Source organism: Mesoplodon bidens, assembly GCF_964165515.1.
Source record: "Mesoplodon bidens genome assembly, chromosome: 6".
NCBI lineage: Eukaryota > Metazoa > Chordata > Mammalia > Artiodactyla > Ziphiidae > Mesoplodon > Mesoplodon bidens.
Genome location: NC_138162.1, coordinates 8,680,984 through 8,706,869, shown reverse-complemented (window position 1 = coordinate 8,706,869; position 25,886 = coordinate 8,680,984). Strand labels below are relative to the sequence as shown.

At 42.3% G+C, this 25,886-nt stretch overlaps 1 protein-coding gene across 7 annotated transcripts in view; it reads left to right on the top strand.

Annotated features, from left to right (window-relative positions):
• RALGPS1 (Ral GEF with PH domain and SH3 binding motif 1) overlaps positions 1-25,886 on the top strand; it is a 286,463-nt gene that overhangs the window by 111,477 nt on the left and 149,100 nt on the right. For all 7 annotated transcript variants that reach the window (XM_081238238.1, XM_081238237.1, XM_081238240.1 and 4 more), the window contains one exon: positions 18,946-19,072. In XM_081238238.1, the coding sequence (XP_081094364.1) occupies positions 18,946-19,072 (127 nt within the window). The remainder of the gene's footprint in view (positions 1-18,945; positions 19,073-25,886) is intronic.

Here is a 25,886-nt window from a genome sequence, read left to right as displayed (position 1 = left end):
CGCTGGGGTTGCATTGAAACCCTGGATATCTGGGAAACCTGGATGGAAGGGGGTCACAGGTGTGGGAAGAGACCTGCCGCGTGGTTTCACTACGGATGGCCTTCAGTGAGGGCCAGTTGGTCATTAGCTGGTAGGCAGGGCAGCCTGTCGGCCTGTCCATGGCAGGCTGCTGAGTACCAGCAGCTGGGTGAGCTGGGACAGGGCAGAGGCTGACCTCGCACATAGGCTCTCACATAGTAGGCCCATAATAAATGCTTGCTAGATGCACAAACAGGGAGGGAGTCACCTTCTGCTGGCCTGGAAAAACGCAGATAGGGTCTGATTTATCCCAACACTGGGCCTGCTTTGGAATATTGGCTGCCTCAAAGCCATGAGACCTAAGCAAGAAATCCTATCGGTCAATTCTGATTTCCTGAGCACACATACTGTGTGGCTCTTATTCATTCTGCAAATCAAGTATTTATTGAACACCTCCTCGCCTGCTCCATGCCAGGACCCGAGGCTATGGTCAAGGCCCCTGTCTTCATGGGCTTTTATGTTATCCAGGGGAGACGGACACGTTTTTGTGGGAGAATAAACATGTGCCTAGTCTGGCTGGTGTAAAAAGTGATCAATAAATGTTTGTTGAATGCATGAAGTCATGAACCAAGGGCTGTCAGATAGGAATAAAAGTGATGCTGGAGACCAAAAGAGGAGGATGCGATAGGGACTGACTGGGTGTTCAGGGAAGGCCTGTCTGAGACCTGAGTGACAAGAGGGAGCCAGCCACGCCAAGGTGAGGGCACAGCCAGTGCAGAGGCCACGGTGGAAGAAACTCCAAGGCCAGTGTGACTGGAGCGCAGCAGGCCTGAGGGAGATTGTGAGGGTGCTGTGGACGGGCGGCGGGGCCATCTGGGAAGGGCTCAGCCCAGAGAGGAGTTAGGTTCTGTTCTGAGGGCAGTGAAGGGTTTTAAACAGGAGACAGACATGGTCTGCTTTAGAGTTGCTTTTGTTTTTTAAATTAGTGTTGCTACTATGTGAATAGCAAATTGGGATTGCATGGGGGCCAGAGTGGAAATGAGGCCGGGTTAGAGGGTTAGGGCAGAATCCAGGAGTGAGGTGATGCTGGCTGGCATCGGGGAGGTGGCAGTGGACATGGGGAGAAGGAGGCAGAAAGGGGAGGCATTCTGAAGACAGAGGTGGCAGGATTTATGCCAGATAGGATGTCGGAGGTGAAGAAAGGAAGGGACTGGAGGACGATCCCTAGGTTTGGGGCCTGAGCAGCTGGCAAGAGGGTGAAAACTTTTCTCTGATTAGGGTGATCCCAAGAGGAGCCTGACTTATATAGGAGTGACCTGGGGGGTATGGAATTCCTGGTGATTCGCTCATTAATTACAGTTGTATGCTATACATCATGTGTACACACATACACACATGCACACACACGCACACACACGCACACACACACACACACACACTCTGCTTGCTCTGGGCACTTTCCTATCATGATTTGCTCTTTCCTACTGAATTCATCCAGAGAGTTTGACTCATCTGCAGCAGCAAAGTGAAAACTGAAGAACTTGGCAGGGAGGAAGTCACAGCCGGTGGGTCAGGTGGCCTGGTCTGCAGGGTGGTGGCCTGGAAGGGGAACCCTCCTGGGAGCAGGGCTCTCACTTCAGGCATCTGGGGGCACAGGGTCGTTGAGCAAATCTCCCAGGAAGGCAGATGTGTGGGGTTCACGTATTTTGGATTTTAGTCTTTCATGCGGGAAGCGCCTCTCCTTCCCTGTGTCTGATGTGGGCCCCAGTGGCCCCTCTAATGTTGTTGAGAAAGTGGTGACGGGCATGGGCTGCCTGTCTCAGGTGGGAGGTGAGGTGGGGGAGGGAAGGCAGAGGAAACTGACATTTGCAGCCTCCGATTACTCATCCCCCAGTCATTCCTTGGCAGCCCTGCCTGCACTGCTTCTCAGAATTATGAGTTCTGCGGATATTTGCACCTTCCTCTTCCTTGACTTTGCCACAACTTTTGTCACCCCCTTCTTGAAAACTCTCTCTTTGCTTGGCTTGGGGTTCTCCCGCTGTTCTGACAGCTGGCTCCTCCCTGACTGCTTTTGTCCCTCTTACCCACTGGCTGTACGTGTGCTGCAAGGCTCTGACCCAGCTCTCACCTTCCCCAATCCGATTCCTGTCCCATGGGGCTCTCCCCAGCTTGGAGGGCTTCATCCACGTCCTCTGTGCCCCGGTGGTGGCTGCCTCCTTGCTCTCGCCCCGCTGTCTCTGGAGCCCCAGGCCCACGTTCCTGTGCCTGCTCCCCGGACCTCTCTGCTCCTGTGCTCCTTTGACCGATCACCCTTGGCGTGTCTGAAATCAAAGTTTGCTTCCAGGAAGTGATCGTGAGTGCCCAGAGACTCTCTGAGCAGACTTATTTTGGACTTTGAGGTAATATGGTAGACGGAGTGATGAGGGGGAAAGCCCCTCCCTCCCAACTGCCTGCTTCAAACACACAGACATAGATAAACCAAATTAAAAATCAAGAAGCAAAGCTGAACCAGAAGCCAAGAAAGGAAAGTCACCATGTGCTAGAAATAAAGAATGCTCTCAGAGTCAGCACAGCGAGCAGAGTTCAGAGAAGGCGCTGTGTGGAGACCTTTGCAGCTGGCGGGGGGCAGGGGTTCTAATGCCTGCACTTGGGGGGCTGGAATTCAGCTACTCACAGGAATCAGAGAGCCAGCAAGTGTCCCTCGTCAGAAAATCTCTGTTCAGCCTGGGGGAGCCCCAAGGGAAAAAGTCCTTGTGAGAAACTGTCACCCCAGCCTGTACCTCAGGTAGCTGTTGGGTCTCAGTACACGCGACCTGAATTGGTATGGGGACCACAGGCCAAGAAATGAGGGGCAGTGTCCCTTGCAGATTAAGAGTGTGGACTCCCGGGCTCAGCCTTGGACCTGCCTCTTATGGTAAGGATTAAATGAGTAAATATATGAAAAAATGTTTAATTTTCAAATGGGCTGGCAGAGGCTGCCATCGCTGTAAGCCAGGCCCTCTGATTTATGACCTGATAACATCCTCATCTTCTAGCTGGTTTCCTTGCTTCTGGTCTTACTGTCTTCCTCACACCTCCCATAGAGTGATTGCCCTACGGCATAGCTCTGGTGTTTTCATTTCCCTGATTAAGGACAATTTTTAGCACTCCCCCACCCTTTGCTGAGCTGGGGGTGTGTCTGTACTCACCACTCCTCCAGGACAGGATGCTCTGATGTAACCGTTTTTTTTTTTTCTTTAAAAAAAAATTATTCCAGCAATTTTATTTATTTTTAAAAAATTAATTAATTGATTTTTGGCAGCATTGGGTCTTCGTTGCTGTGTGCAGGCTTTCTCTAGTTGCGGCAAATGGGGTCTACTCTTCGTTGCGGTGCGCGGGCTTCTCACTGTGGTGGCTTCTCTTGTGGAGCACGGGCTCTAGGCTTACGGGCTTCAGTAGCTGTGACACGCAGGCTCAGTAGTTGTGGCGCACAGGCTTAGTTGCTCCGCGGCACGTGGGTTCTTCCCGGACCAGGGCCCGAACCTGTGTCCCCTGCATTGGCAGGCGGATTCTTAACCACTGTGCCACCAGGGAAGTCCTTCCAGCAATTTTATTGTATAATTAGTGAGCAAGTTAACATGAAATTGCACTATGAGACTTTTTTCTTTTTCTTTTTTTCTCCCCCCCACCATCCCACCGCCCTATCCCCTTTGGTAACCATGAGTATGTTTTCCATGTCAGTGAATCTGTTTCTGTTTTGTAAATAAGTTCATTTGTATCATTTTTTTAGATTCCACATATAAGTGGTATCGTATGATATTTGTCTTTCTCTGTCTGGCTTACTTAGTGTGATAATCTCTAGGTCCATCCATGTTGCTGCAACTGGCATTATTTCATTCTTTTTATGGCTGAGTAGTATTCCATTGTATATATATACCACATCTTCTTTGTCCATTCATCTGTCGATGGACACTTAGGTTGCTTCCCTGTCTTGGCAATTGTAAGTAGTGCTTCTGTGAACAGAGGGGGGTGCATGTACCTTTTTAAATTAGAGTTTTGTCCAGGTGTATGCCCAGGAGTAGGATTGCTGGATCATATGGCAACTCTATTTTTAGTTTTTTAAGGAGGCTCCATACTGTTCTCCAAAGTGGCTGCACCAGTTTACATTCCCACCAACAGTGTAGGAGGTTTCCCTTTTTCCACACCCTCTCCAGCATTTATTATTTGTAGACTTTTTTTTTTTTTTTTTGTGGTATGCGGGCCTCTCACTGTTGTGGCCTCTCCCGTTGCGGAGCACAGGCTCTGGACGCGCAAGCTCAGAGGCCATGGCTCACGGGCCTAGCCGGTCCGCGGCATGTGGGATCTTCCCGGACCGAGGCACGAGCCCGTGTCCCCTGCATCGGCAGGCGGACTCTCAACCACTGCGCCACCAGGGAAGCCCTGTAGACTTTTTAATGATGGCCATTCTGACTGGTGTGAGGTGATACCTCATAGTAGTTTTGGTTTGCATTTCTCTAATAATTAGCGATATTGAGCATCTTTTCATGTGCTTGTTGGCCATCTGTATGTCTTCTTTGGAGAAATGTCTGTTTAGGTCTTCTGTATATTTTTTGATTGCGTTGTTTGTTCTTTTGATATTAAGCTGTATGAGCTGTTTGTATATTTTGGAAATTAATCCCTTGTCAGTCACATTGTTGGCAAATATTTTCTCCCAGTCCTTTTTATTTTGTTTATGGTTTCCTTTGCTGTGCAAAAGCTTTAAGTTTAATTTGGTCCCATTTGTTTATTTTTGTTTTTATTTCCATTACTCTAGGAGATGGATCTAAAAACATATTGTGGTGATTTATGTCAAAGAGTGTTCTGCCTCTGTTTTCCTCTTGGAGTTTTATAGTATCTGGTCTTATATTTAGGTCTTTAATCCATTTTGAGTTTATTTTTGTATATGATGTTAGAGAATGTTCTAATTTCATTCTTTTACATGTAGCTGTCCAGTTTTCCCAGTACCACTTTTTGAAGAGACTATCTTTTCTCCATTGTATATTCTTGCCTCCTTTGTCATAGATTAATTAATTGCCCATAAGTGTGTGGGTTTATTTCTGGGCTTTCTATCCTGTTCTGTATGTCTGTTTTGTGACAGTACTATACTCTTTTGATTACTGTAGCTTTGTAGTATAGTCTGAAGTCAGGGAGTCTGATTCCTCCAGCTTTGTTCTTCTTTCTCAAGATTGTTTTGCCTATTTGGGGTCTTCTGTGTTTCCATACAAATTTAAAAATTTTTTTGCTCTAATTCTGTGAAAAATGCCATTGGCAATTTGGTAGGGATTGCATTGAATCTGTAGATTGCCTTGGGTTGTATGGTCATTTTAACAATATTAATTCTTCCAATCCAAGAACGCGGTGTATCTTTCCATCTGTTTGTATTGTCTTCAGTTTCTTTCATCAGCGTCTTACAGTTTTCAGAGTACAGGTTTTTTGCCTCCTTAGGTAGAATTATTCCCAGGTATTTTATTCTTTTTGATGCATGATATAACCATTTTGCTGCTGCTCTTTTTAATCCATCATTTTAACATTCATTACACTACCTTTAGTTTTATAATAATGAATATTTTGTCAGTCTATTTTAAACTGTCATTTGAATTTTTAACCCTGGATTTCAGCGATCCCTTAGAGTTAGGGAAGATACTGAGCTTGGATGAGAGAGAGGGTTTTTGGTTTGTCTTGATGGGTGTTTTTGAGGAAAACTTGCATTTGGGAATGTGGCACTTGATGAAAGTCCTCGAGTAGGGAGATCCTTACAGAGTACAAAGGACATAGTAGAGGCATTTTGGCAATGGCAGCAAATATCAAAAGGTTTCATACCTACTTCACACCTACTTCCTGACACTAAAAAACAAACCATAAACCTTTCAGCTGTGGCCAGTGGAGCATCTGCTGCCACCAGCAACATAGCAACCCAGAACCCCAAGTCACATACAGAAGAGACGCAAGAGTTGGCCAGAGGAATTTCCTGTTCAAACACAGCCACAATCAGCTCATTCTTTCCCCTTTGATTAGTATTCACTGTTCATGCTTAACTACTGTGATTGGCACCCTGTTGGCAAGTTGAGTTGAAATATCTGGAATAGTAGAATAAGCAGTCAAATTGGTCATCATATGTCCACAGTATCCAGAATGACCAAGTCAAAAACATACTTTGCCAGGTCAAGGTGGCCGTGTGGGAAGACGCAGAGTTAGTGTCTCCCCACAACTAGGGCACCTGCTGGCCACTGGTGGGGGGACGCTGACACCCAAGGAGATGGGAGGAACCCCAAAGTGAACCAGTAGGATGTAGGGGGACTGAGGGGGCAGTAGAAGTGGAGGCCAGATAGGATCGGCACCCCTGAGGCTGGGGAGATCAGGAGAGGCAGGCGGGAGGGGCCCTCCGGGAGAGGAGTGGAGGGCGTTTGCCCCGCCCACTTGAGCTCAGGAAGCCTGCTGGGCTCCCAGGTGAGGTCCCCTGCCCTCTGAGACCAGGGGTGTGGGGCACACCTGGGCCCCTTCTGTTCCTTGAGCCTAAGCCCCACCCCCACAGCCCCCAGGGCCTTTTCCAGCCCTGTGGGTCCTGAGCATTGCCCCCGCCCACCACCCAAACCTCACCCTTGCTTAAGCCCCGCCTTCCACAGTCAGGCCTCCCCTCCTTTTTTTTTTTTTCTCTTTTCTCTCCTCCTCTTTTTTACTATTGTGGTAGTGATGTACCTTCCAGTTGTTGATTCATCTATATTTTTATTTTTCTATTTTTCCTAACATATATGTTAGTTTCCTAGTCTAAGTTTATTTTTTACTTTGTTATTGCTGTGGTTTTTGCCACCCCAGGTGGCTTGCAGGATCTTGATTCATGAACCCGGGGCCGGGCCAAAGCTCCTACGGTGGGAGCTCCAAGTCCAAACCACTGGACTAACAGAGAACCTCAGACCCCAGGGAATATTCATAGGAGTGAGGTCTCACAGAGTTCCTCATCTCAGCACCAAGACCCAGCTCTACCCAATAGCCTACAAACCCCAGTGTTAGAAGCCTCAGGCCAAACAACCAGTAAGACAAGAACACAATCCCACTCATTAAAAAAAAAAAAAAAAAAAAAAGAGATGGCAAACAAACATGTCACAGATGAAGGAGCAAGGTAAAAACCTACAAGACCAAATAAATGGAGAGGAAATAGGCAATCTACCTGAAAAAGAATTCAGAGTAATGATAGTAAAGATGATCCAGAATCTCAGAAATAGAATGGAGGCACGGATTGAGAAAATAAAAGAAATGTTTAAAAAGATCTGGAAGAACTAAAGAACAAACAGATGAACAACACAATAACTGAAATGAAAAATACACTAGAAGGAATCAATAACAGAATAACTGAGGCAGAAGAACGAATAAGTGAGCTGGAAGACAAAATGGTAGAAATAACAGCCGAGGAGCAGAATAAAGAAAAAAGAATGAAAAGAATTGAAGACAATCTCAGAGACCACAGGGACAACACTAAACGCACCAACATTCGAATTATAGGGGCCCCAGAAAAAGAAGAGAAAAAAGAAAGGGTCTGAGAAAATATTTGAAGAGATTATAGTCGAAAACTTCCCTAACATGGGAAAGGAAATAGTCACGCAAGTCTGGGAAGCACAGAGAGTCCCATACAGGATAAACCCTAGGAAAAACACACCAAGACACATATTAATCAAACTAACAAAAATTAAATTCAAAGAAAAAATATTAAAAGGAGCAAGGGAAAAACAAAAAATAACATACAAAGGAATCCCCATAAGGTTATGAGCTGATTTTTCAGCAGAAACTCTGCAGGCCAGAAGGGAGTGGCAGGATATACTTAAAGTGATGAAAGAGAAGAACCTACAACCAAGATTACTCTACCCAGCAAGGATCTCATTCAGATTCGATGGAGAAGTCAAAAGCTTTTCAGACAAATAAAAGCTAAGAGAATTCAGCACCACCAAACCAGCTTTACAACAAATGCTAAAGGAACTTCTCTAGATGGGAAACACAAGAGAAGGAAAAGACCCACAAAAACAAACCCAAAACAACTAAGAAAATGGTAATAGGAACATACATATCGATAATAACCTTGAATGTAAATGGATCAAATGCCCCAACCAAAAGACACAGACTGGCTGAATGGATACAAAAACAAGACCCATATATATGCTGTTTACAAGAGACCCACTTCAGACCTAGGAACACAAACAGACTGAAAGTGAAGGGATAGAGAAAAAGATATTCCATGCAAATGGAAATCAAAAGAAAGTTGGAGTAACAATACTTATATCAGATAAAATAGACTTTAAAATAAAGACTGTTACAAGAGATAAGGAGGCAAAGTACATAATGATCAAAGGATCAATTCAAGAAGAAGATATAACAATTATAAAGGTTTATGCACCCAGCATAGGAGTCAATACATAAGGCAAATGCTAACAACCATGAAAGGAGAAATCAACAGTAACACAATAATAGTAGGGGACTTTAACACCCCACTTACACCAATGGACAGATCATCCAAACAGAAAATAAATAAGGAAACACAGCTTTAAATGACACAATAGACCAGACAGATCTAACTGATATTTATAGAACATTCCACCCGAAAGTGGCAGAGTACACTTTCTTCTCAAAGGCAAATGGAACATTCTCCAGGATAGGTCACATCTTGGGTCACAAATCAAGCCTCGGAAAATTTAAGAAAATTGAAATCGTATCAAGCATCTTTTCTGACCACAATGCTGTGAGACTGGAAATGAATTACAGGAAAAAAAACCTAGAAAACACAAACACATGGAGGCTAAACAGTGCACTACTAAATAACCAAGAGATCACTGAAGAAATCAAAGAAGAAATATAAAAGTACATAGAAACAAATGACAATGAAAACACGATGACCTAAAACCTATGGGATGCAGCAAGAGCAGTTCTAAGAGGGAAGTTTATAGCAATACAATCTCACCTCAAGAAACAAGAAAAATCTCAAATAAACAATCTAAACCTACACTTAAAACAACTAGCGAAAGAAGAACAAAGAAAACTCAAAGTCAGTAGAAGGAAAGAAATCATAAAGATCAGAGCAGAAATAAATGAAATAGAAATGAAGAAAACAATAGCAAAGATCAATAAAACTAAAAGCTGGTTCTTTGAGAAGATAAACCAAATTGATAAATCCTTAGCCAGACTCATCAAGAAAAAAAGGGAGAAGACGCAAATCAATAAAATTAGGAATGAAAAAGGAGAAATCACAACTGACACTGCGGAAATACAAAGGATTATAAGAGACTACTACAGACAACTATATGCCAATAGAATGGACAACCACGAAGAAATGGACAAATTCTTGGAAAGGTACAATTTTCCAAGACTGAACTGGGAAGAATTAGAAAATATAAACAGACCTATCACAAGTAATGAAATTGAAACCATAATTAAAAATCTTCCAGCAAACAAAAGTCCAGGACCAGATGGCTTCACAGACAAATTCTATCAAACATTTAGAGAAGAGCTAACACCCATCCTTCTCAAACTCTTCCAAAAAATTGCAGAGGGAGAAACACTCCCAAATTCATTCTACAAAGCCATCATCGCCCTGATACCCAAACCAGAAAAAGATATCACAAAAAAAGAAAATTATAGACCAATATCCCTGAAAAATATAGATGCAAAAATCCTGAACAACATACTAGCAAACAGGATCCAACAGCACATCAAAAGGATCATACGCCATGATCAAGTGGGATTTATCCCAGGGATGCAAGGATTCTTCAATATACGCAAATCAATCAATGTGATACACCACACTGACAAATTGAAGAAGAAAAACCATATGATCATCTCAATAGATGCAGAAAAAGCTTTTGACAAAATTCAACACCCGTTTATGGTAAAAACTCTCCAGAAAATGGGCACAGAGGGAACCTACCTCAACATAATAAAGGCCATATATGACAGACCCACAGCAATCATTGTACTCAGTGGTGAAAAACTGAAAGCATTTCCACTAAGATCAGGAACAAGACAAGGATGTCCACTCTCGCCACTCTTATTCAACATAGTTTTGGAAGTCCTAGCCACAGCAATCAGAGAAGAAAAAGAAATAAAAGGAATACAAATTGGAAAAGGAAAAGTAAAACTGTCACTGTTTGCGGTTGACATGATACTATACATAGAAAATCCTAAAGATGCCACCAGAAAACTACTAGAACTAATCAGTGAATTTGGTAAGGTTGCAGGATACAAAATTAACGCACAGAAATCTCTGGCATTCCTATACACCAACAGCAAAAAATCAGAAAGAGAAATTAAGGAGACACTCCCATTTACCACTGCAACAAAAAAGAATAAAATACCTAGGAATAAACCTGCCTAAGGAGGTGAAAGACTTGTACTCAGAAAACTATAAGACACTGATGAAAGAAATCAAAGATGACATAAACAGATGGAGAAATATACCATGTTCTTGGATTGGAAGAATGAATATTGTGAAAATGACTATACTACCCAAAGCAATCTACAGATTCAGTGCAATCCCTATCAAACTACCAATGGCATTCTTCACAGAATTAGAACAAAAAATTTTACAATTCGTATGGAAACACAAAAGACCCCAAATAGCCAAAGCAATCCTGAGAAAGAAAAATGGACCTGGAGGAATCAGGCTCCCTGACTTCAAACTGTACCACAAAGCTACAGTAATCAAGACGGTATGGTGGTACTGGAACAAAAACAGAAATATAGATCAATGGTACAAGGTAGAATGCCCAGAGATAAACCCACACACATATGGGTACCTAATTTACAACAAAGGAGGCAAGGACATACAATGGAGAAAAGACAGCCTCTTCAGTAAGTGGTGCTGGGGAAACTGGACAGCTACATGTAAAAGAATGAAATTAGAATACTCCCTAACACCATACACAAAAATAAACTCCAAATGGATTAAAGACTTAAATGTAACACCAGGCACTATAAAACTCTTAGAGGAAAACATAGGAAAAACACTCTTTGACATAAACCACAGCAAGATTTTTTTGAGCCTCCTCCTAGAGTAACGGAAATAAAAACAGAAATAAACAAATGGGACTTAATTAAACTTAAAAGCTTTTTCACAGCAAAGGATACCATAAACAAGATAAAAAGACAACCCTCAGAATGGGAGAAAATATTTGCCAATGAAACAACAAAGGATTAATCTCCAAAATATACAAACAGCTCATGGAGCTCAATATCAAAAAAACCAAACAATCCAGTTAAAAAATGGGTGGAAGACCTAAATAGACATTTCACCAAGGAAGACGTACAGATGGCCAAGAGGCACATGAAAAGATGCTCAACATCACTAATTGTTAGAGAAATGCAAGTCAAAACTACAATGAGGTATCACCTCACCCCAGTTAAAATGGCCATTATCAAAAAATCTAGAAACAATAAATGCTAGAAAGGATGTGGTGAAAGGGAACCCTCCTGTACTGTTGGTGGGAATGTAAATTGATACAACCACTATGGAAAACAGTATGGAGGCTCCTTAAAAAACTAAAAATAGAACTACTGTATGACCCAGCAATCCCACTCCTGGGCATATACCCTGAGAAAACCATAAATCAAAAAGACACATGCACCCCAGTGTTCATTGCAGCACTGTTTACAATAGCCAGGACATGGAAGCAACCTAAGTGTCCGTCAACAGATGAATGGATAAAGAAGATGTGGCATATATATACAATGGAATATTACTCAGCCATAAAAAGAAACAAAATTGAGTTATCTGTAGTGAGGTGGATGGACCTAGAATCTGTCATACAGAGTGAAGTAAGTCAGAAAGAGAAAAACAAATACCATATGCTAACACACATGTATGGAATCTAAAAAAAAAAAAGAAAAAGATACTGATGAACCTAGTTGCAAGGCAGGAATAAAGAGGTAGACATAGAAAATGGACTTGAGGACATGGGGTGGGAGGGCGAAGCTGGGGGGAAATGAGAGTGGCATCGACGTATGTACACGACCGACTGTAAAACAGTTGGCTGGTGGGAAGCAGCAGCGTAGCAGGGAGATGGGCTGGGTGCTTTGCGATGCCCTAGAGGGGTGGGATAGGGAGGATGGAAGAGAGGCTCAGGAGGGAGGGGATATGGGGACATGTGTATGCATATGGCTGATTTGCTTTGTGCGCAACAGAAACTAACACAGTGTTGTGAAGCAAGTATACTCCAATAAACATCTATTTTTAAAAAAAAACAAACTTTGCCAAATGGGGAGTTTCCATCTCTCTCTCACCTTCCAGCCTTGTACAAGGCAACACTTGCCTGCATTTCTGCCAAACTGCTGCTCCCTTAAGCATCCCTGTGTGTTCCTACCTCCAGGCCACTGCTCGTGCATTCTTTTGCTTCTGGAGCCTCTCCAGCCCCATTTCTGCTGGTTGAAATCCTTCAAGACTCGTTTCTATGACTACCTCTTCCTGGTTCCTCCTTCCCATAATGGAGTTTGTTCTCTCCTTCCAGAGCACTCTCATAGTGTTTCTGACCCTTCCTTGCCTTAGCCAGCCTTTCCCATGGCTCAACCAGGTTGAACAAATTGGGGTGTACACTGGGTACCTGGCTCCTCACCCACACAGACCAACTCTGGACCCAGGATGGGCCCTTGGCAAACTTCCGTTCAAGGACCAATCACATCCTCCTGGCCCTACTCTTGGGGCTTTGTAGGAATGTCTCCTGGGGTTGCCATGGCATATTTTCTTTTTTAATTAGCAAAATTATTGGAAATACATGATTAAAATTGTCCTACAAGATTATGCATTGTGTATGTATGTATGCATGTGAATGTATGTATGTGTATATGTGTATGTGCATATAAGCTGTTAATAATTTTTTAAAAGATAAAATCATGACTCATACAAGTATAAATGAATACTTGTCAAATATTTTATTTAACTCATTAATTAGTATGAGAACCAGTAAAATATTACAACTGTATTCCAAGAGAACTGAGACTACTGCACTTTTATGGTCAGGTAAAGAAGGCTGACATAATCTTTAAAATGGGTAGAAAATTAGTCAGTTTTCCCAGGGTGATGATCAGTGGGATTCCATGAGACATCATATGCCTTTATATGGGCTGGAATTATTTGCATTACTACATTTTCTACAGGTTAACATCTATCTGTACAGAGTTTAAAATAGCCTTAGTCAAAGACAGATATGGACAGCTAGCCAGGAGACTTACTAAATTTCAAAGTCATAGTTTTCTCTTATGTTACTTATAACAGTCTCCATTGCGTCTAATATTTTACATTAGATATATGACTTTGTAGTTTATTTTTCAGAAACCAATAGTTTGTATCTAAAGAGGTAAAAATTACTTTTTTTAAAGCACCCTAGTTTCATTCCATACTCAGTCTGTTGAATCCATTGGTCCATAGATTATCCGCAGCACTAAAAATTCTTTCCATACCAACAGTAGACACTGGAATTAAAATAGAATTTTGAGCCAGTTTTAACATATTTGAAGCAACAGGTTCTTCATTGAAAAGCGGCATTTCCACGTATCAAGAAATGTTATTTTGTTGAAAAACATTTCCACGTATCAAGAAATGTTATTCTCTCAAGGCAAGGGAACAAGATACCATCGTCCTCATAAAGTAGATTTGGAGGGCCTTATTTTTTTCTTCTATGGAGACAGCTTCCTGTTTTGAACTATTTACCAGAAGAAGGGAATTTTTCATCGTTAGTCAAGTATGAGTGCCACAAACAGGCTCTCAGAGCATGATAAGGGAAATTTCCAAGAGCAACCTGCTTCTTCAGGTATTTGACCAAGATTTGTGATCTTCGTAACATTTGACCCTGTGGTTTGAGTTCCATTTATCCCTTGCAGCTGATACTTGCCACCATGAAAATTATTTAAAATCAATATTCAAGGCTTTTATTTTTACCTTGTAATTTTAGTTCACTTTGCATATGTGGTTTTGCCCCTTTCTCAATCCTAATGTATATTTTTGCATTTTGCCTTACTTAATAGAGATTTTTACCTGTTTTATTGTGATTTTTATAAAATTTAGTTATTGGGTTTAGTTATCATGTCTATAGGTTTTGTGTTTAGTTATATATATATATATATTTTAAAACATAATTCCTAATTTTATCTATTAATCAATTTCTCCTACTCCCCCCCCACCCCAGTTTTCCTAGTTTCTTGAGTTGAATGTTAAGTTCATTTATATTCTTATTGTTTAATTATATAAGAGTTAAAAACCATGCGTTTTTCCTCTCAGTACAGTTTTGGCCTCATCACATAGTTTAACGTATAGTGATCTATACGTTCTGTATGTTTATGGTTTGTAAATAGTCCATTACCTTGGCTTTTATTTCTTCTTTACCCAAGAATTATTGGATTGTTCAAAAATTTCCAAGGAGTTGAATTTTTAAATTGTCATTGTTAGTTTTCTTATTTTTTTGTTCAGCAGATCTTTAGGCAGTGTTTTCTCTGTGTCAGGAACCATACCAGTTGCAGGGAATAGTGGAGTGAATACAACCAGCATGGTCACCGCCTTCATGGGAGTCTTCATTTGCTGAGGGATCACAGATATAATCCTACAGATAGTCACAATCGTAATAAATATTATGGAAGGGAAATCTCAGGGTGGCCCAATACGTCTAAACTTTACTAGAAGTGAAGTTGCCTGTTGTATTTAGTGAACTTTTCCTTAATCTTATTTCCTTACCTCTTTTCCTGAACATGAATGCTTTTAGTATCTGTTTGACTTAGGTAGGCAGATAATTTGTTTTCTTGCATGTAGTTCTGATGGTTTCTTCCTGAGGCTCCCTGTAAACTCTAAAATCTAAAGGACCCTCAATTCACAGGAGGTTTTCAGTTTATGGCTCTACTTGTAATAAAAGTTTAAAACATGTACAAGTAAATGCTGTTATATTTTGAATAAACAAATCCTATATTTAAAAAATTAAATCTTAAAAGAATTTTCTCAGCATAATACATGCACATGATTTTAAACATCACTAAGTACTGAAAGTCTCAGTGAAACAACTAACACTCATCGCTCTGTCTCTCCATACCCCATTCGTTCCCCCAGAGGCAGACACTCAGAGTTATTTAGTGGTTTCTTCTGGTCATTTCTGCCACGTTTCCATCAATGAGTTTTTGCTATAATTTCTTGATCCACTCACTTTAGACAGTATGTGGTGACTTCTTTGTATGATGGATGTTGGTTTAGTTTCCCTGAACCACCTTTCCTCATTCTTCAAAAACACTCATGTTACTATGGTTAAATCCCTTTTACTAAATGAGTATTCATGTTTTAATTATTAGGAATGTGCAACTATGGTTCTCTGTATAGTCAAGTAGTTAACTACGAATACCATGTCTTTTCTGGAATACTCTTTTGTTTCCCCGGCATTTCTAAATCTCTCTCTCTTTTTTTTTAAATTAATTTACTTATTTTTGGCTGCATTGGGTCTTTGTTGCTGCATGTGGGCTTTCTCTAGTTGCGGAGAGTGGGGTCTCCTCTTCGTTGCGGTGCGCAGGCTTCTCACTGCAGTGGCTTGTCTTGTTGCAGAGCATGGGCTCTAGGCACGTGGGCTTCAGTAGTTGTGGCTCGCGGGCTCTAGAGCACAGGCTCAGTAGTTGTGGCGCACGGTCTTAGTTGCTCTGCGGCATGTGGGATCTTCCCAGACCAGGGTTTGAACCCGTGTCCCTTGCATTGGCAGGCGTATTCTTAACCACTGCGCTACCGGGGAAGTCCCTCTAAATCTCTTTTAAGGAAAAATTCTTACTCTAGCTACCACTTATCTACCAGATATTTTATATGTATATGTAAATACACACATAAACATATATAATATTATTTAATATCTTATCAGATTTTTATATATTGTATATAAAATCTTTATTTTATTTAATTTTATTTTTATTATACATAATAAATATATCCATCCCCCCCACAAACGTGCTGTTCTGTCAGGCTTTCTATCAAGACTTCTCTTTCTCTGGAGACATCTCTTCTGGGCTTGATAGATGTAGACCAGTCGTTCTTGAGTCTTGCTGTTCATCTGTCATCTCCCTTTACTACTGATGGACCGGGTCCACTGTTTCCTAGATCCCATATCTTCCTGGACTTGGTTTATTCTTTTCATTTTGCTGGGGGAAGTTCTCAAGTAGTGTTCAAATGCTTGCATGGGAAATAGATGTTCTGAGCTTTTTTCATGTCTTCTAGCATCCTGTGCATTCCTTTTGAGGAATCTGATGCCATCCTGGACCTCGCTTGTGGGCACAGAATGGAGCAGATGAGTGTAGTCAACCAGTCCCGGCCCTTCTGAACGTGTGTGTGAGTGTGTGTGGGCAGGGATGGAGGGGGGGGTAGGAAGTATGTGTGTAGAGAAAAGGTTAACAGAAAGGTGTGGCCTGGAGGAGCCTGGTTTTAAATTTAGGAAGCGTGCAAATGTGGCTGCCTTTGGTGGTCTGACTCCACCAAAGAACCCCAGTTGTTGGTTTGAGGTCAATCTGCAGGGTGATTTTTAGGGATATCCTCCAGGGCTCGAATCATGTTGGCCTGGTCATGTCTATGTCAGGACACAGATGTCCTGCTGATCAGCTCTGTGGTGCCATGCATAGAGGCACTTGACAGGCTAGGCAGATAGGCCAAACATGCCAGGGGACAAGGGCAATCCCTCAGCTGGGTCCAGAGGCCCAGTGGAGGGAGCACTGGGCACCAGTATGGCTCAGCTGCAGTGTGTGTGAGGATAACATAGGGATTTGTTTGACTGCTGGACGAACATGGGTGACTGCCAAAGGATTCGGTGGGGTTCTAGGTTTCATTGATAAAGAGATGACCTGCCAGCCAAGGGGGTGAGGGGCCTGCTCAACTTTACAATGGGGCAATTCACAACTAGAGTATCTGGTTCTCATCTGGGTATAAGTAGTTCATTTAGTGAATTACTTGTCCTTAAATGTTCATTTCAAATGCCTCTCTCTATACAGAGGCATCCTTGATGCTTCCCTCGCCCATAATTTACTTGTTGTTTGTCTGGGTTCTTGGTCTCTATTTACTTACTTACCATGTTGCTATAATATACATTTTTCTCCTCTATTGAATCAAGTTCCCCAAGGTTACTCTGACAAGTCACTTAATCCTTGTGATTATGAACCTGAAATAGTGGCAATAACCCCGGCTCCATTTTCGTCCCTGGGCTTTGTTTGTAAAGATCAGATGCGTTGTATGTTATGGTGCTTTACAAACAGCAAATGGGAGATGGTGTGATTTCCTGTCCATTTGTTAATATGACGAATAACAGCCTTAAATTAGCAAGCCAGTTAAGCAGCCGTCATCCCAAGCATCTGTGTAGCATCCCCACCCTGATGTGTCCTGAATTTCTCAATGGGAAAAAAAAAAAACAAAACAGCTTGCTATTTACTCTCCAACTTCTTCAGCACTGGGACCTTCCTTTCAGCTTTTTCTTTTGCCTCTCTTCTCTGAAGTCCTTAAGCTGTCACTGCTCAGCTAGGCTGCTCCCCCTGTGCACTCCAGAGGCTGCACCTTCGGTGACTCCAGAGGCTGAGGATCAAGGAATTCGCCGATGCAGCCTGAGTTTGCTGGTGTACCAGGCATGGCCTCAGTTTGGAATGTGCAGACCTGGGTCCCAGGAACCCAAAGGGGCTATTTCAGCACAAAAGGCCAGCTTCTCCTGGTGCTGGACAGTCACTGTTCTACTTCTCTCTGCTGTATGATGGCGCTATTGACCACTGGCCTATCTCAGTCTGACTGATGTGACAGGGCTGCTGCTCCCGGTCCTGCACAGACCATGGGGTCTCAACGCCACACCTGACCAAGGATGCTCCTGGCCTAGGGTCCACACCCTCCGCCATGGATCTCAAATCCCACAGGCACTGGCCCTGGAAGCGAAACTTGGGGGTTCGCAACATAAGCCACACGCTGTGCCAAAGCCAGCCGTCTCCGGCTGATCCTTCCCCAGATCCTCTTTTTCAAGCCTGCTCTCAGCCTAGACTCCTTTCCTCAAAGCCATTTTATTCAAGGAGACTTACTGCCATTTCCTGGCACTGGGCCTTGACTTGGGACATGCAGGATGACCACAGCATGAGTCCTTAGCATCAAGTCTGGAGAACCAGGATTCAGTTTCTATTTCTTTCTTCCAAGAAGCCTCCTTATGAACACTGAGCCATCCCTTCCCTGGTGACCAGCTTTACATTCCAGAGATCTCAGTCACGAAGGCTCTTACGTCTCTAATCTCTGGGCTGTGGGTGCCTGCTCATCCTGTATTTGCATAACTAAATCACCCCTTAGATGACTGCATATGGAAAAGAAGTTTGGCTTATTTTGAGTAGAACACCGTACCCAGTGTAAATATGACACAGCCACAGACCACAGGGAATCTGGAGGAGATAGACCAGATTGGAGAGATGGCCTGGCTATGTGTTCAGCATATGCAGGTGAAGCGTGTGAGATCTTCCAGGGCCTTCAGCAATGGCAGAGATGTGGAGGAGAGAGCAAGAATCTCTCTGTGGACACAGGGAGAGAGACCTGACTTGACTGTGAAATAGCTCTAGGTGACCTTGAGCAATTTGCTTTACTCTCTGAGCTCCTTGCTGTTGTAGGGTCTGTGCGCCGTGAAGGTGGGTGCTATGCAGGGGATTCTGGCATCATCTAGAACGAGGGACTAGGTAGCTTTGGAGGGTATCTTCCAAGTGGGAGACTCTGAAAAATGACCAAGTCGAGCCTATGAAACACTCCATCTCTACATGAAACAGCACCTTAAAATCCTTAGTTGTGCCCAGGATGCTGCACATCATAGACATGCCATTTAGGAGGTTTCCTTTTAGTTTTCATCCGCAGTTATCCTTTCTCTTTTGCTTCTTCCGGTTTATTTCTCTTCTCTCTCATACTCTGTTTTTTCCTCACTCCAGCTGTTGAATCGAAAAGACAAGACCACCTTTGAGAAATTGGACTACCTGATGTCTAAAGAAGATAATTACAAGCGGACTCGGGAATATATCCGAAGCCTGAAGATGGTTCCCAGTATTCCCTATCTAGGTAGGAGTCTGAATTGGATTATTATTTTTTAAACCTGCTGACTGCCAGATAAGATGTTTTTACAATTTCTAGTTGAGAAATTTCCATGAAGCAGCATGGGCCATGGATAAAGAGGTGATTGGTTGGCTCCTTGGGTTAGAACAGGCTATTGATACTTCCTGAAGATGGGAATTTCCTGATGAGGGTCTTGAAACAAGGGATATTCTGCTGCTAATACAAATTATCTGTGAATCCCAAGCCTCCCCAGCCTGCAGCTCAGAAGGGTCACAGGACTCTTACTGGTTTATCCACATCTTCTTGAACTGGGGGCACTCAGGCCCAAACCCCTCTCTTCTGATTCTCTGGACATTATTAATATATAAGATTTGTTCCAACAGAATTATTATAATGATTGTTGATTTTAGTGATTCGAAAATAATACATGTTTATTGCAAGGAACTCGGAAGAGAAGAAAATTAGTATCATTTGCTATCCCACCTAGAGATAATCACTGTTTTGCTTCATATCTTTTCATTCGTTTGGATGCATATAAAATCTGTATGTTTACTCTGTTGTGAACATTTAACGTTATTACCTGCATTTCTATACTATGACTCAGTCCCATCACATGGATTTGTCCAGCTGGAATCTCTCTAATATTGACATTTGTCTATACATTTTTGCTATTAAAATTTTGCAGTGGACATCCCTGTGGCAAAAATCACCTATATAGTTATGATTATTACCTTGTAATAAATTCCTGGAAGTGTGATTAGTGGGTCAAAACTTTTGCAAAATTGTGTGCCTTTTCATGTATACTTCAAAACACTCTCCATAGAGGTTGTAACAACTTATATTTTCATTAGGAGGGGAAGAAATTGCCTGTTTTCCCCATGTGCACAAATGCTGTGTATTTTCATGTGCTTTTTTTTCTTTTCCTTTCTTTTTTTTTTCCTTTGCCAGTTTGACGGGTGAAAAATATTTCTTTTGGTTTGGTTTTTCACAGTTATGGTAATTTTATGAAAATTTTCTATCTCTTTATGATATAAAATAGTATTAAGAACAAGGAAAATTAAGGTTTTATGGAAGTGACTCCTAGTATTTTCAGAAATCTAGTGTAAGTTTTTTGAGATACATTTTTGACAACTTTTAACTGTCCTCTATGAGCATTGTTGTATTTAAGTTTCTAATTCTTTTAAAGCTAATTTGGAAAACTTAATGTTAGTAGGAAATTGTCCATTTGACCCAAGTTTTTGAAATTATTAGCATAAAGTTTTTCCTCACTTAATTTTTTTGAACATAGGGTTTTATATAATCACTTATAAATTTTAACCTCCTGTGTATGTATGGTTACATTTGCTTTGCATTCCTAATTGTCTGCATTTTTGTTTTCTCTTTCTTTTTTTAATTTGCTTTGCCAGAGGTATGTCTGTTGGTCTTTCCAAAGAATTAGACTTCATATTTGTTTATCAGTCACATTGTCTTCCTGCTTTCTAATTTACTATATTCCATTAGTCTAGGATGTGCTTTTTTTCTCCACATTTTTAAATCTCTCAAATTGGGATGCATCTTTCAATTGATGCTAACAAAGCATTGTGACATGGTTTAATTGGCAGCAGTTTTTCTTAGTGATACATAAAATTATGGTGCATCCTAAATTTATAATAGATGACATCCTAAATTTGACGAAATATGGAATTTATGCTTTTGTCTTTTATAATTCATTTCTTCTGCTTTCCTTAAGTTGTTTTGTTATTGTAAACAGATTATTGGCTTATTTGTATATATATTATTCTTTCTACTTTCATTTGGAAAACAGTTGAGGGTATATATTTCCATCTAATTGCTGCTTTGGTTGTATCCTACATGTTTTAATGTATAGTGTACTGAGTGATATCTTTAAATGTTCTGTAATTATAGTTTCAATTTTTCTTTTATCCAAGTGTATTTAAGGTAGTGTTTTTTTTTAATTTTCAAGAGCTTGAGTTTTTGGTTTTGGTTTTTTCAAATGGCTTTATTGAGTTATAATTCATGTATCATCCATTTAAAGTGTACAATCAATGATTTTTAGTATATTCACAAAGTTGTACGACCATAGGGCAGTCAATTTTAGAACTTTTTAATCACCCCAGCGAGAAAACCCATACCCATTCATAGTCACTCCTTTTCCTTCTCGCCACCTGCCTTCCACCTCCTCACCCTCAGCCCCAGATGAACTGCTAACCTACTTTCTGTCTTCATAGATTTGCTTATTTGGGACATTTCATATGAATTGACTTGTACAGTGTGGTCTTCTATGACTGGCTTCTTTCCCTGAGCGTCATGTTTTCAAGGTTCATCCCTGTTAGAGCATGATCAGTATTTCATTCCTCCTTATGGCCAAATAATATTCCATTGAATGGATGTACCACATTCTATTTATCTGTCATCATCTGATGGATATGTGAGTTGTTTCACTTTTTGGATAACACTATTTTGGCTCACTTTTTCACTATTATGCATAACCCAGCTATGAAGGGCTTTGGTTTTTAAAAATGGTCTTCTCTCTAACTTTTTTTAACATTGTTTTAGAATATATGACACATATGCTTTCTAGGTTTTTAAAAATGTTTGATATTTATCTTGTGGTTTAATATAACATCAGTTCGTGTAAATATTTCATGGGTGCTGGAAAAGATGTAATCTCTCAAGTTACTCTTATAATGACAACATTCAAAATTTTCATTTTTGACAACCTGGTCTGTCAAGGACAGAAATATGTCTCAGAGTCCCCTTGCATTTCTAACAGTTTCTGCCTTACATTATTTAGTAGACAGTTGGCCCTCCATATCCCTAGGTTCTGCATTCATGGATTCAGCCAACTAACTCTCAACCGAAAATATTCGGGAAAAAAAATCCACAGAGTTCCAAAAAGCAAAGCTTGAACTTGCCAGGTGCTGGCAACTACTTACATAGCATTTAATCGTATTAGGTATTACAAGTAACCCAGAGATGATTTAAAGTGTAGGGGAGGGTGTGTGTAGGTTATATGCAAATACTATGCCATTTTACATAAGGGACTTGAGCATCCCTGGATTTTGGTATCTGCAGGGGTCCTGGGGCCAATCCCACATGGATACCAATGAATGACTATATAGAAGTTTATAACAGTGGCAGATTCGTTATGAAGTGTGTCCCATACAAAACGATTTTGATTCCATTTATTATTTGCTTTTATTTTGTTAGTGTTAATTCTTTGAAATCTGATTTATTTTTCCTTTGCATTCATTTTATAAATCTTTGACTATATTGTGCATTTTAATATTTTAAGTTGTTTTGTCTTAAGTGTGGTCCTTAAAAACCGTATTTAGTTGGGCCCAATATGAGGGATCTTGCCTTTCAGTAGGGGAGTAAAAGTCTTTCCCATTTGTTTAGACTTAAGCCATGTTATTGAATTATCATTCTTTTTTCACGCTTCCTTATCCTTTCCTCGTTCTCGTCTTACCACTTGCTGTAAACTACAATGCCTTTCCACTCAGATCTGCAGGTGGAGGGCATGTTGGTGTGCGCAGCTCCCAAGCCTATTCCCACCTTGCCTGAGGCTAATCAATCGGAGGATTGGTCGATGGCATTAGGGTGCAGCCCACTGGTTCAACTAGCAGAGGTGCTCCAGGATCATTAAGGATGGCCTCTTCTCTCTCATAAAATGATCACAAGAGCTGCTGTTGATTGTCTCCTTTCTCTGTGCCCGGCACCTTGCTAGGTATTTTAATGCACCATCTCGATGAACACTCACAAAATGGCCCAGTGAATAAGGAGGTGCTGAGAGGGTCACATAACTGGAGAGTGGTAGAGCCAGGCCTTGGCCCAGTGGTGTGGCTATAAGCCCTAAGCTCTTTTTAAAATTATTATTATTATTTTTTTTTGGCTGTGTTGGGTCTTCATTTCTGTGCGAGGGCTTTCTCTAGTTGCGGCAAGCGGGGGCCACTCTTCATCGCAGTGCGCGGGCCTCTCTTGTTGCGGAGCACAGGCTCCAGACGCGCAGGCTCAGTAGTTGTGGCTCACGGGCCTAGTTGCTCCGCGGCATGTGGGATCTTCCCAGACCAGGGCTCGAACCCGTGTCCCCTGCATTGGCAGGCAGATTCTCAACCACTGCGCCACCAGGGAAGCCCTAAGCCCTAAGATCTTAACACTGCCCTCTCCTGACACCCTGCCTCCACTGTTCAGGTCATTATTTTCCTACTCCTCCCTTTCAGTTGCCACCTGTATGTCCTCTGCCATTTATGACTTGTGGATGGCCTCCATCGGGCGCTATGTGAAGTGGGATGAATTGTCTTGGCTCTTTCTTGTGACACTGTTCTTGGACCACAAACCAGTGCTGTCTTGGGCTTCTGAGAGATTGGTCGGTGGGCCTCAGCCAAGGGCTGACTCAACGAATACCATCTCCCCTTGCTGACCTGTGTCCCTTCTCATCAGACCAAACGTATGCCCCCAGACCCCTCCCCTTCGGAGGAGTCCCCTGTTCAGGCCTCTGGCCAGATGCCCCTCGTGCGTGACCATGATGGCTCTCATCAGGCCGCCGGGTAGGTCCACACTTGGCAGCGGACATGTAGTCCGTGCCAGGGCCCCTTGACGCTGAGTTTTTGGACAGATGCCCCCTCCTTGTCCTTGATCACCTCATCTCAGCTGTCTCTTCCTGGCAGGTACTTCCCAAGAGACTCCGTGCGGGCCTCTGTTCTCCTGTAAGACCCTCCTTGTCCCTGAGTGAGCCTAGCTCCACTGCCTGCTCCTATTCCTTCCCCACTACGAGGATTTCCCTCCCCCCTTGAGCCAATCGGACTGCATTTCTCATCCTTGCATCAGAATGACTCCTGCAGTGTACAAGTCAGACTGAAAGAACAGGAGGTGACTCCAGTGTGCTCTCTGTCCTCAGGACGGTGTGTGAGGGTTTACCATGGCGGGGGGAGGGCAGGGTTTCATTAAAAAGAATGAAGAAAGATCCCATTCTGAGGCTCAGCGGGGCCATCCATCCTGAGGGCAGCTAAGGCCTCCCTGCACCTCTGATTGCCATGGACAGACCCTGTCCAAATCCAGGTTGTGGTTTTAGTACTGGATTCCTCTTGAAAACCCAACATGTCCTGGAGATGGATTTGTTTATCAAAAGAGGAAGAGTTACATAATTCCTGGAAAGTACAATATAGGAAAAAATGTCTGAAACCATTTCTTTTTCCCCTGGCAACGTCCTCACCGTAGGTGTTTTCCTTGGGGGAGAGGGAGTTATCCTCTGGGAGGGACTTGAGGTCAGCCCTTGATATTTCCAGCTGCTTCGTTCGTTTAGTTCCTGCTTGAGACTTTGAGCGCTGCTTCAGTGGTTATTTGCCTCTAATAGCAAGTATAGGTTTTACTTTTGTAACGATTCTTTTAAACCTCTGTGGAAGGTTCTACGCTAACTGGTTTCCTGGGACTATTCACACATGTGTCTCTTACTCCATGTAAAGATACCCTCATGTACTACTGGCACATTATTAACCATGTGGGTGTGTATTCCAACTCCTTCCAATGCAAATTTTAGAGCCAGTTGGCTGCACTTTGGTGCACTGTTTCTTGTGAAGCATAATTTAAAAAACACTGAGGGAAAAACTTACTACATTTCAAAAATAAGACTCTCTTTGTCTCAAAAAGTTTATTCCCATTTATTTCAAAGTGCAAAAATAGTGGTGGGAAATAGTCAGGTCAGTTATTTGCAGCTTAATTTTATCTGATAGTTACTCCTCGTAAATACCCAGTTCAGGTCAAAGTGATAACAAAAGCAGGCAATGAGCTGTGAAGCGTGGCTACAGCATTTATTTCCAAGTAGCTTTATTGATTTAGAGGGTGTTTGGTTTTCAGAACCTATAATTCCCTCCAGGAAATAGCTAAATAAAATTACGAATGTAATAGATTTTAAAAGGTTTAGAGCCTGATTCTAAAAGTAACTATAGGCAGTGTGGAAAATTGTGATCTCTCAAGGAACAAAAACTAGGCATTCTGACAGTTCTGAATAGTTAGAGAACGTTTAGATTCCTGGTAAATTTACCCAGGCTTCTAATATGTGAAGTAAATTTCTAGAAGCTAAGCTATTCCTTCAAACAGCCGAATCCTCCCATTTTTAAAAAGCAAGGTATTATTTTCAAATATGGACTCCGAAGTTTAAAATAAAGGCAAGTTGTTTCCAAATTCTGGGTATAAAATTAAAAGACTTAAACTGTGGGATATCTAAAAGGACTTTCGAAAAGAAGTGGTCATTGGTCAAAAAGAAGCGTTTACGCTGATGCCCCAAAGCCCCCAGAACAGCTGGGAGTGAGGGGCTCACACTCTGAGCCTGAGGGCCTCACGCGCCAGGCCCCCTGCAAGGTGGGTGTGTTCTCACCCGGGCACCAGACTTCAGTTCTGCTCTGGCGGCGCTCACGGCCCAGATCTGATCACTGGCAGTGAACTAGAAACCAAAGTGAGCTGAGCACTGTGGAGGGAAAGGCAAAGGAGTGAAGAAAGGGGGACCCATCCCAGGCTGGGGGACCAGCAAGGGTTTTCTGGAGGGAAGCCCTAAACGATGAATAAGCTGGATGAAAGGGTGGCATGTGAGCATCCCAGACAAAGACAGCAGCTTGTGCAAGAGCCCTGAAGTGGGGAAAAACATGTTTGCTGGGAAAACTGCCTGGAGAGTAGAGAATCAGGGGGAGGGTGTCGTGAGAAGCAGCTGGAGTGGGAGGGAGGGGTGAGGTTGCTTAGGGCCTGGACACTGGGAGTGGGGGGCGGGGCTCAGGCTCCGGGCCTCCGCGAGCAGTAGGGGACCAGGAGGGTTTTGAGCAAGGGCGTG